The sequence below is a fragment of the Pezoporus wallicus genome, unplaced genomic scaffold (genome assembly GCF_028554395.1).
Source record: "Pezoporus wallicus isolate ANWC-B61680 ecotype Strahan unplaced genomic scaffold, APGP_CSIRO_Pwel_v1 contig_6464, whole genome shotgun sequence".
Classification (NCBI taxonomy): Eukaryota; Metazoa; Chordata; class Aves; order Psittaciformes; family Psittacidae; genus Pezoporus; species Pezoporus wallicus.
The window spans coordinates 8,387,481-8,400,052 of NW_026642130.1; the positions used below are offsets into that span (position 1 = coordinate 8,387,481).

The following is a 12,572-nucleotide window of genomic DNA, read 5'->3' on the forward strand; positions in this document are numbered from 1 at the left end:
GTCACAGTAGAGTGGTGCACCCTTGTTATCTGCATGCTTATGGGCTGAGTCATAGCTTCCGTAAACTGTTTATGTCCATGCAATGTCATATTAATACAATCAGCTTCAGTCTGAGCCCAAATGGCCACCTGGAAGCAGTGAGGAGACACAGGCAAAATTGGGAGATAGCTAACAAATCTCTCGATGCTGGACGCTTCAGAGGTCTATTTATCTGCAGTGCTAAGTGAATAAATATGTGTATTTTAAGTAATAATCAAAACGTCTTGATGTTTTAAAGGATTAAATTCTATGTGAATAAAAATATTATATTTATGTACAGTCTCTTTGGTAGAATCATGCTACAAAGTAAAATCATTATTATGTATCACAAAAGACATTGAGGCAACTGTGGACACAAAAGTAAACAAGAAGCTATGTTGCTTTTTGGAAGTAAAAATTAATTATCTCCTATTGGTTGTTTTATTGTATCTGTGATTGATATAAGCCAAGGACAGAAACCACAATGGAAAAATCTAAGAAATGCTTTCTTCATGATGCCTCCAATACTGATGAATCCACAACAGAAATCACTGCAAAAAAATCTCTGAAATAGCATGCTCTTGTTAATGTAATCAGACAAAATCCTAATTACAAAGGAAGATGTCTTTGTTATTGGACAGTACACTCCATTCATTGTACATCAGTGCTTACCATTTGGTTGAACTGATGTCAGGAGTTAAATGATCATAGTGCATCCTAGGAAATATAACCCAACTCTCAAGTCTGAGAGAGAGGGTATGAAGAAATAAGAGACTTTAAAGGTAACTACCAGGATGCTTGGTAACATGGTAACACTTCAAGGGAAAAGAAATTACTGCTTAGCTAAGCCAAAATTTGATTTTTTGAGTCAACAGGCTAAGAGGAAATATTTTGATTCGGGCATGTCAAAACATTTCCATTTCATCAGATACATGAAAATTAAATTTGCTGAACAAAATATTCTTAACTAATTCCATAGTCTTTTTTTTTTTTTTTACTGCAGTTAGCTTTGATAGATACAAGTAGAGAAAGAAACCAAACTTGAATTTCTCAAGCCATAAACCCAGTCTTTTTTACCAATATTCATATTCATTAGAAGGTTCTTTTGTTTGTATTTTGATCAGGTTTATCTTCTTCATTCAGATAAATTTTATCATCTATTTTCATATTTTTGCTATTATTAGCAAATAAAGAAATTGAATCTAAAAATAAGGAAACAAAAGAATTATGCAGAGCTTACTTTCAGCATGAACATGACATTTCAATATTGCAAGTAGATATAAAATTATTTTTAGAATGGTAAATGACAAATTTTGATGCAACAGTGGAAAAAAAACCTTAAACTTTCATTCTTCTGCCTGTAAAGAGGAGATGTCTAAATTGCATAATACTCTCATTTTCTCAAGTGCCCATACCCTTAAGCCTCTCAGCATCTATACTGAAAGCATGCTACAGCGATCATTTCTTCTAGCTATAATTTCTGAGTTGTAATTGTTCCTGTGTAGATGTGGGAAATTTACTTGAATACATTGTTAGCTGGAGGACTTTGCTTTTAAGACTCTCTTAAAGAAAAAAAAAAAATAAATGAACTGGAACAGTGACTTATCTACAATATATGCTTAGTCTTCTGCCTTCCGGGGCTCCCAACAACCAAAGTAGAGCATTGTCTGGAGTGCAGTGAGGACCTGAAACTCTCACCTTTGGACCTTTGGCAATTTGCTCTGAGCTTTCTAAACCGTTTGCCTCAGCTGCTTGCTGCACACTATATAAATTGAAGTCCAAGTCAGAAGGCTCATTCTCCCTCTGAGGCTGTAGGGAAGAGGTGAAGAGGGGAGGGAAGGAAAAACAGGGGAAAATAAAAAGCAACAAGAGTGTCCAGGGCTCACCATGGGCCCTGTGCAGCTCTTGCTGCTCTTGCTGCTGCTCAGCAGTGGCGTTCTTACACGTAAGTACTGCTTTTAATGTTAGTGCTTTTTGCTGCTTTATTTATGAACCCATTAAAACAACAATAATGCAAAAATCAGCAGGACAATGGCTTATAGAATTAGGGTAAGTGTGGCAAAGATCTCATCTATTCCCTTTGTAGGAATGGGAAATCAGGAGGATCACATCAAAAATTCACAAATGTTTTCTGGTATCTTTTTATCAGATTTAATGTATTTTGCAACTTGTAAGGAATTCACATAATTTATTTTGGCCTAATAGCTTTTCGATAATGCTGTCCTTCTAAACCCCCATGAAGATGCTGAAGTTTGGAGGTACCATACAGATTTATCCCAGCTGGTTTTAACCTATTTTGTGGCAAATGTGAAGATAGAGAGCAGTAAAGCAAAATGTCTTTGGCAGGTAATACTGACATTTGAAACACAATTTTGTGTTAAAGGCTCATGGTCATCAGTAGTAGTGGTCATTAAAGAAGTAAGCCAATAAAAGGTATTTTTCCCCTAAAATCAGAAAAGACAGCCTAGATCAATATGGTGCTGTGGATTGTAAGCTATCCTTCCTTCCCAAGAAGTGGCTTTTTTAGAATATAACACTGTAGTGTAACTGAAGACTTCAGGAAGCTTTAGGAGGAAACTGAGTCTGAGGCCAATGATACAGGTCTGGTTCTATATATAAATTAAATTCACCATAAATACACCTTTGTTGAACTAATATTCTATTGATGAATGATGATACACAATTTTGTTATTAATAGTGTTATTACTCTTAGTATTGTAATAGTAATTGTAGTATAACTATTGCTATTGTTGTTACTGTAGCTAATGAGACACCCTATTTCTATAGTGTGGTCATTCTTAGAATTTCCAGAATGAAAACTTGGAAAGTGTGCAGAGAATATTGTGATAAGTCCTGGCGTTCATGTATGATATCCTAAAGAATGACATAGCATCAAATGAATGCATCAAATTATAGATTTGCTGCATTACAGATTTGCTATATTATATATATGATATACTTTATTTTAAATAGAGTCATATGGGACATATCTAAAACAGATTGGAGCAAATGATTCTACATAATTTGAATAGGCTTCCAATAAGTGTTCTTCTCTTTCAAAGAATAAACTCTAAATATTCAGAAAATATTTAATAGAAAAGTAGTATTAATCTTCACGGTTTTCCTTTTTTAAATGCACAAGAAGCTAAATACAGCCATGTATTCATTATGCAGTACTTTTGTGTGCTCAAATAGGCTAAAATTTTAAAGTAAACCATGTTATATGGCAGATTTCATTTGTCTACCTCTACATCGTTTGTCCGTAATTTATAAATTTTCTATTTCACATAACATAGTGCTTTTAAAAATACTTGTTAACCAAAAAGCTGATACTTCTCAGCTTAAATCAAAATAATTTAATTCAGTGGCTTCAAGACATTATTCTGAGGTCTTAGTTCACAAGGCAACTACTGTAATTCCCTCTGGATTTGACTCTGTACTGGTAAGGGTAGCTTGGTTATTTAAATCAATGTTCAAAAGTTGGTATGAATTTAAAAAGCCTGACAACAAAAATATAGTATTTCTGATTATATTTCCATAGCCCTTGTTTTATAGCTGTAAACTGCTTTTCCAGCTTTTAATTCTTTGGGTTTTTTATTCTTTACAGAAGAAGAAACACCCGAAAGTGGAAATCCAGGATGTTCAAGTAACTGATTTCTTAAATCTGCTTTTGTTATCTTATTTTGCTATATTAACTGAATGCATCTTTCTAAGCCTGACTTTTCCCTAAACCTCTTCCTCCGAAACAGAAGTGATGGTAATATTCTTTATTGCCACTTACTTTAGGTGTTTAATTAGCCACAAAGCTTGGCTCAAAGAATCTCGAAAGTTTTCTAAGAAGTGATTGAGTTTCTAAACTTTTAAAAAGCTGATATTAATAAACTACTTTCCTTTGTTTTGTTGATTTCTTAATTGTCAGGTGCAAATTCCCTAATCTAGAAATCCCTGTTTATTAGATGTGATACTTTAGCAGTGAGGTTATGTATATTAAACCCTACCGTGGGCTGAATTTCTCTTCCCATTTACAACTTCCAGTGACTGCTAAACCCACGGAATTGCACTTGGATATCTAACTAAATACCTGTAGAATAAATCATCAACTCTGTCAACAAGGACAGCAGTTTCTTTAAACAAGTCAAGACTCGGGAAATGCTGACTTTATGCCCTGTCTTTGTAGTGAACTCTGACTAGCCTTGACTGCTTGGTTAGATACATAATGTTCCACCATAGGGTCAAAGTACTGCAGGAGCTGTTTTGTTCTCGCCTTCGGTGTCTTTTTCCCCCTTGTTTTTTGCTATAGCGCCATCTCCGGGCAACTGGGTTTATTTCAGCTGTTTAAAAGCAGGACGTGGAGGCATAATCAGCCTTTTGGCTTTAACATAGTAAATAATGGTGTTGCGAAAATTTTTGAGGATGTTCAGTTAAACAGTATTATAGATCAGGACAGCCAAAAGTGACAGGGATAATGCTGAATTTTCTTATAGCAGTTAATTTTAGTGTTAATTAGATAATTCAGTTTGCAAATGTTTTTGATGCTGATTACTGCATGATAGTATTAATTGTATTAATTCTGTTTAGGAATTACGTGAAAGTAATCTCAATTGAAACATTATTACAGTATGTAAAGTCTATAAAAGTGACAGTCCAAGGAGGAAATATGAGATTTATAGTACTATTCTGTTCTCCTTTTAAATATGTAATTCTGTCACATAAAAAGGTCGTTAACATTGCCATTAGCCTCTGACATGACAAATATTTTATAAAAGAAGAGCAAACTACATTCATGGCACATATAGATAGGCAAAATCATACAGATTTGATGGTGAGCAAGTGGGTTTACACCAAGATACCTTTACCTTTTTTTTTCCTATAAAACCAGATCAGGACTCTAATATTTTGAAACAGTCACAAATAAGTGCAAAGGAGCAATTTAGGAAATTCCTTTTCACTCAGCATCGCAACAATGTCATAATCCCAGTAAGCTGTTCAGTCTAAACAGAAGGAGCAGTAACTTCTGGTTCAGATATACCTAAACTGCTCTGACACAGTCACTTAAAATACCTGATCATCATATGTTCAGCTTAAAAAAAAATCCTGCAGTTATAATGGGAATGAATTGTAATTGAGAACATTGTTAGGCCTACATTATGCATTCCAGACACCAAAGGATCTTATAACCCTATATTTAATACTGAAAAAAATAATCCTTTTCTTTATGTCTCTAAGTTTATTCTTGCTTTTAAGGTTTAGAATTACAGGTGAATTGCCTCTAAAAGCAATGGGAACAGATAAAACACAGGTGAAATTCATCCCTTTGAGGAAGCTCACTAGGTTTTGAGGTTTCCTTTGGCAAAAAAAAAGAAACATCTCTGCAGATACTTCCTCCTGCTTTGTTCTTACTCATATCAGTGATTTTGCCTTGTTCTGGATGCTTTTCATATAACTGATGTCTATCTCCATTAGTAAAATTTTATGATCTAATAAGTGAATTAGAGTAGATCATGTTTTGGGAGAGTCTGGAGCTGAAAGATACTCTGTAGATTTCGGTGAAATGGTATTGAGGTATGCTAGATTTGGTGTTCTGTCTCTTTCTGTGTCTATTTGCTTTCAGTCTCAATCATATGATTTAGATAAAGCATCTCCTTGCGTTTGAATTATGATGGAAAAATCTAAGCTGAAATTAATAATTCTGTTACCAGTTTGAAAACTACCATTTGGCTGATTTAATTTGGAAGCAATAGGGTCATTTGAGCAACCTGGTGTAGTGGAAGGTGTCCTTGTCCATGGCAGGGGTTTGGAACTAGATGATCTGTAATGTCTCTTCCAATCCAAACAATTCTATGATTTTTAAAACTTCCATATCTGAAGTTTTCTCCTGCTTTTTTCAGTAACTTTAATGGGGCATTATTTGAAGGCCAGATGGGGTCATATTGTCAGATCTTATCATACAGAGAAGTGGACCCTAAAAATTATGTTTCCCCCACAAGTTTTGTCTTACTCTTCAGAATGTATCTCTCTGACATTACTTCTTTGTCTGAAAGCTGTTCTGCACAAGGAAATAGTGGGAGGGTCCTCATGCTTCCTTTAAATGTGGCATTCATTTTACTTACACAACACAAGCATGTATTGTAAGGATCTACATATACATATCCTACACAAATCATAAAAGCACTCTTGTTTTCCCAATTTCAGAAGATGCAGCCAGATTTAAACACCTCAGAAAGTATGTTTATTCATATGAAGCAGAAACATCAAATGGGATCACGGGAACAGCAGACTCTCGAAGTGGTTCAAAGATTACTTGCAAGGTAGAGAAAGAGGAGTAAATAAAACTGATTTGGACTGTTATATATCTGTATGGAATAACATGGAAGCTGGAAGCTGGGGAGCATTCTTCAATGTTTTTCCAAACAAGATAATTCTTTTGAAAGGCACATGTTAAGAGTCCTGAAGACTAAGCCCTTCCTGTCCCAGAGAAGGCACTGAGGGTGTCAGAAGTCCTTCATACCACTGTGCCAAATGCATTTCAATCCAGATCTAGCTGTACTTTTACATGACAGAGGGGAAGATGTGGTATTTCAGTTTTCCTTAGCTCTCAGCCTGAGTTTGCCAATGTCCACAAACAATTCTAGAAGCTGAACTAAAACAGCTTATTGGTGCCATGAAGACCACTTAATTGCTTGTTGATGGTAACAGTCAAGGCAGAACTGGAGCTATAGGAGTAAAAGATCCTGTAGCTCATTAAATTACCCAATGTCCCTCCATTTAACCCCAAACTTTCCCATCATGTGTTTGGTTTGTGGGTTTTTTTTTCTGAAATGAATAACTAAGGAAAATATTTTTTTGTTTAGCGCACACTGTTAATGACAGATCACTGACAGTGATCAGTGCAATGACTCAAATTTTCATACAGTTCTTCTAGTACCATAAATTTTCAGAACCTAAGCTGATTGCTTAGCATGTATTTAGCATACTCCCTACCATCAAACCAAGCAAAGACCAACTTTTATATCATTTCCCTCAAGTTACCTTAAGTTATTTAGAGTACTTTGGAATGTTTCCCAAAAGTTTCTAGCAGGGTGATTCTGACACTCAGAAAACCCAAGGCATATCATATTTGCAAAACTGTAATGGATGATCCTGGAAAAATTATAATGAAAAAAGGATAAATACATCATATTTGTATTTCCAGGTTGAACTGGAGGTACCACAGCTGTGTCACTTCATCCTGAGGGCAATGCATTGCTCCCTGAGGGAGACATTTGGTGTTGACGCTGAAGGAAGGACAATGCTAAAGAAGTCAAAGAACTCTGAGGACTTTGCAAATGCCATGTCCAGGTAAGCGTTAGCAATTATCATCAGTACTTGTAGCCTTAATATGGAACAGGATTCAATGTTACAGTTCACTCTATGTTTCGCTAGGCATAGAACGTGTTTCACTATAATGTTAGGTTTATAAGCTGGTTCCACAGCAAAATTTTCTAGACCTAACTTGGCAGAGTTCTCAATTGCTAGTAGAGAAGGTTTTTCCCCATCCAGAATTTTCACCTGGAATATTTTTGTCACCTATATCATCTACATCAAGAAACTGTTGGGTAGTCTCCTAAAAGATTATTACAAGTGGAATGTTTCTTCTTATAAGCAAATCTTAAATGGCTCTGTGCAGCCATTTTAAGATAATTTTCCTCTGTTGACATGGTACAAAGACTGTGCAATAGAAAGGCATTTGAGACTGAAGTCCATGTTTCCTATCCAAATCTTTAATGACCTATGCAACTTATCTTTTCCTTACTTATCTGCTTTTGTAACTTATGGCCGCTACTCCCTCCACCCAGCTAGTCTCTAGTGCTTGTCAGTGCATGTTTTACTCATGCATCCTCATGCTGTTTCAGTGCCTCAGTATCCACTCCCTCTTGTTTCAGAAGCCATAGATCTCAAAACAACTTGAGACAATGTTAAACTATGTTTTTCAGAAAACAAAGTATAATTTAAAGACTGCGACTAGTAGAGAATCCTTCCCATCCTTTTGTAGCCTATTGCTGTAGTTAATAATTACCTCATTCTAAAAACTGACTTTTCTCCTCTCTGAATTTGTGCAATTCCAACTTCCAGCCATTGCTTTTGGTATTTGCTTGTCCTTAGATGATGTAGTCTGATGGTATCAGAATGACCTTGGTTAGAATTTTGCTGCTTTAGTAGTAATATTTTCTAATAGTAACAGTGAATAGTAAATAATGATAGACCAAGATAAACATGTTGCTTCATTCATGCTAGCTATTGCCAGCAGTTTATTGATAACATGTTCTTCACTGGGTGGCTTTGATGTGATTTCACACTAACAATGTGTTTTTTGGGGGGGCAGGCATGAACTAAAATTCAGCATTCAGGATGGAACAAAAGTCAAGCTGTATCCAGAGAAGGATGAACCTCTGAATGTACTGAATCTCAAGAGAGGGATCATCTCAGCTCTACTTGTGCCAACAGAAACAGTAGAAAACATACAAACTGTTTCAATGGTAGGTGTTTTGAAAGTATTCACTTTATTTCCTTAACAAATGGAAGAAACCTTACCTAGTAGAATTACTCCTGAACACCGTTTTCAAGAGACCTCTTAATTCAGATCAAAAAGGGTACCTTTCAGCTAGATCAGAAAATGTCTGACAGCATGAAAAAAAACACTGATTTCTTTCCTGCTTCCAGGATACTGTGTATGGAAAGTGTGACAGTGAAGTTGAATTCAAATCTAGAAAAGGAAATGTTGCAGAAGATATTTCAATTAACAGAGACCTGAAAGCCTGTGACAACTTCAGTCCTATCAGAGATTATGTCAGCCCTATTGCCATTGTAAAGGGACTAGTAAGTATGCCATTAAAAATTATATAAAATTATTCACTACATCACCTAAAATTATAAACAAGTACTACAGCAACTAAATTTTGTATTTATCTTCTAATAGGTTTTCTGCACCCTTGCATTAGGTCAGACTGTGGTTTTGTTGGCAGTCAATAGAGAAACAAAGATGCAGAGAAAGAGTGTAATTATCTTCTTTCATGTTCTTGTCATTATTTTTTTAAAGGAGAACTTCTCTTAGATGGACTTAGTACTATTGATTACATGATAACCTATCAGGTCAAATCCAAATTTTTAGTTTTGTGGGTCAAAATTTTCACCATTCCAATTTCACGGAAAACGTGTTGTTCACCAAAACCCTGATATGTATATGATGTGCAGGAGGAGAGGGCTTTAAATGTTCCCAAGTAGATGGTTTTACATGCTGTTCAGGCTACCTCTTAATCCATAATGATCAAATGCAGTTGCTTGCTTGAGTATCAGCAGATATTTTCCTGGTTTTATGGCATCTGTGCTTTTGAGTGTTTTCCCTCAATTATTAGGAGCTCATATCATGCTAAAACTACATTTTATATTTTCTGCCATTTCTACAGCTTGTAGAAATATGTAAAATTTTTATGATAAGAGTGAAATTAAAAGGAACATCAGCTGTTACAAGGGGCTTGAACTACTCTAAAAATTGCAAACTGGTTTCTATGAAGGAGTCCTTTGTTGTAGACAGCAGGGGATCAATCATGAAGTAACTGCTAAGCCAAACACCTCTATAAGGCCTGAAGGAAAAATTCAGTGGGATTTTTGCCTGTGAAGAGACTCAAGACTAAAAATTGTTACTGTCACAATTTTTGTCTTTGTGTGAGAATGATTACAGTTATGCACCTTGTTTCTAATATGCTGTAACTTAATATTACAGTAAAACTATGGCAGCCTCAAAACTATGTTTGTTTCCCATAATAGGCAGTAAAATGACTGCCAAACTATTTATTTTACAGAACATCCCATTATCTACTCTTCTAAGGAGCACGCAGTTCTGTCATTACAATATTGATGCAAAGAAAAGGCATATAAGAGATGCTGTCTGCAGTGAAAAACACCTGTTTCTGCCTTCCTCATACAAGTGGGTTGCTCACTATTTATCATTACACTTTCTTTGTAAATATTCATTTTAAATGGTGATGTATCACATTCTGCCATGACTGGATCCCCAAATATGCATTTTGTTCTCAAAAAGGGAGGAGACCCTCAGTGGTACTTAGACTCAACTAAAGGACTGAATTTTTCTTTATTTGCTAGAAATCGCTACGGTGTGATGACAGAGGTCAACCAGACACTGAAGCTTGAAGATACCCCAAAGATTAATAACAGAAATTTTGATGGAGGTATAGCTGCAATTCTCAATAATACAAACACAAAATGCAGATTAAATACAAGCATATTAAAGGAAAAAAAAAAAAACAACCAAAAAACAACACTGAATTAAATAAAGATGCAGTTGAGGGGACCAAAACAATTCATAATTTTTAATGATTTTTGATGAATTTAACCAGGAAAAAAGGTTGAGGCATAAAATGGAAAAACCAGAAACATTTAAAACCACTGCAATTTTGAATGATCTTTGTATTTTCATTTCAACTTTTAAATATTATTTATAATTAAAAATTAAAAATTTGCTTGGAAAGTAATTTTAATCTTATTGGAAATTACTTTGATTAACCCTTTTTAGCTAACCATAATTTCTTATGAAACTTTTAGCTCCAGCTGCCAAATTTAAACAGTCCATCATTACTATATATTTGGTTCCAAAACATTATTTTCTGATATGCAGTTGGTAATTCTAGTCATAAATAACTCTTCTAAAATATTCTCATTAAAAGTTAAAAAATCAAACTATGCTAACATAAAAGGTGTTAAAGAATCATCTTAATGAAAATTTAAAAGAATTTATGCAAATAAGTGTAATATAGCTTTGGGGGGAATTATATTTAAACTCTACTCCATTATTTTTAGTAACTGTTCAGCTGTTAAACTTCAGCAATTATCATCTAATATAATCCACAGACTTTATGGTAAATGTATGGCGGAAGATAAAAATGAACATAGCTCCTTGAAAAAGACATAAAGAATGTGATTTTTTTAATTGCCAGATGAACTGGAAGAGAAGGGACTTGCCCTAGAAAGTACAGATGCCAAATTTCCCAAGCAGGGGGATGCTGTTCTGAAGATCCTTCAAGAACTTCAGAAACTTACAACCTCCCAGCAGAACCAGCAGAGAGCAAGACTCTTCTACAAATTTGTTTCTGGGCTTAGAAGTTTACATGACACCACTCTTAGCTCTCTTGTGTCAAAGATGATGGAAACCTCAAGGTATGTTACAACAGTTCATTGCACAAGCACAACATATCTCAATGCCACATTCTAAAGTTTTGCTGCAAGTGGTTTTCAGTTAGAGGTTAATTAGATGTAAAGAGTGTCTTTCAGAAAGATTAGTATCATCGGAATTATCTAGAAAGAGAAATAAGGAATTGAGAGTAAAACCTGTGGATTTCACATTTTTTCATCAGAAACACTTGGTTGTTAATTGAAACTTGAATATTAAATATATGAGAACAGTATCAGAATTCAAATAGATCTGAAAGTTCTAGCCTTCTATGAAGAACCCACAAAACCTTCCAAACTTATTGGAGAAGCCAAACTATAAATTAGAATATAATGCAGCCCAGTGCAGGGTTTTTTTCCTCACCACCATCTCATGCATGTATGCCAGACGCAATCCTGTGGCTATGTTATTATAGCCAAACATATTGAGTTTTGCTCAAGGACAGTGACTGTAAGTTCAAACTCCCAAGCAAAACATACAGTTTTTAAAACGATATTTCTGGATACATGGAAAAGCACAATTCTTTGGTCTGACCATGCCCTCTACTTCCTACCCATACTCTTCTGTCCTAGCTGGCTTCAGTTTACACATACTTAATGACCTCAGTCTGTACAGAGACTAGACCCTCAGTCTAGTTCAACATATTATAATACTTAGAGTTGTGGGAAAACCTCTGGTGAAGAAAAAACAGATATGTCTGTGTAATCATAGTATCACTAATACTTTCTTGTTGTTCACAGCTAATCATGTTATAACTTAAATAATCTCTTTTCCTTTCAGTTCCATCACAGTACAGGCCCTGACTCAGTGTGGGACTCCAGAGTGTAATGGTGCAGTCATTCAAATAATGAGAACTGGAAATGTGAACCCACTTGTGGTAGACCTGGTCACGTATACACTGGGACTATTGCCTTCTCCAACTCCAAAAAGAATACAGGAAATTCTTAATATGGCCCAGTATCAGCCAAGTAGAGCTTCTTTTTATGGCTTGAGTCATTCTGTTACTAAGTAAGTAATGACAGCATGTAATTGGACAAAGTATCCTCAAGAAAACATTAAAATGCTGAGAGTAAACCCTAAAACTAGTCACTTTTTGAGGATTCTTTGTTACTTTTTGTTATTTATTGTTTGGCGTTAAAAAATAGGCATTCCTCATTTTCTCCTTTTTTTCCTAATGTGTTTCTCTGTTTCTTCAGGTTCTACAATGAGAAGATGACTGTGACAGAGGAAATAACAAATGTTGCAGATTTCATGATTTCACTGCTTGGTGCTGATTGTTCTGGGGAAGATGAACTCACGTACCTAGCGCTTCGGGTATTTTTATTTCCTT

General features: G+C 35.2%; 1 protein-coding gene across 1 annotated transcript in view; it reads left to right on the top strand.

The window, feature by feature from the left end:
- Nucleotides 1-1,801: 1,801 nt before the first annotated feature.
- APOB (apolipoprotein B) overlaps nt 1,802-12,572 on the top strand; it is a 37,391-nt gene continuing 26,620 nt past the window's right edge. The window contains 11 exon segments of the mRNA XM_057427641.1: nt 1,802-1,963; nt 3,626-3,664; nt 6,211-6,326; nt 7,211-7,356; nt 8,381-8,534; nt 8,719-8,874; nt 9,858-9,982; nt 10,159-10,244; nt 11,010-11,229; nt 12,023-12,250; nt 12,439-12,556. Coding sequence (XP_057283624.1) covers nt 1,906-1,963; nt 3,626-3,664; nt 6,211-6,326; nt 7,211-7,356; nt 8,381-8,534; nt 8,719-8,874; nt 9,858-9,982; nt 10,159-10,244; nt 11,010-11,229; nt 12,023-12,250; nt 12,439-12,556 — 1,446 coding nt within the window. The 5' untranslated portion in view covers nt 1,802-1,905.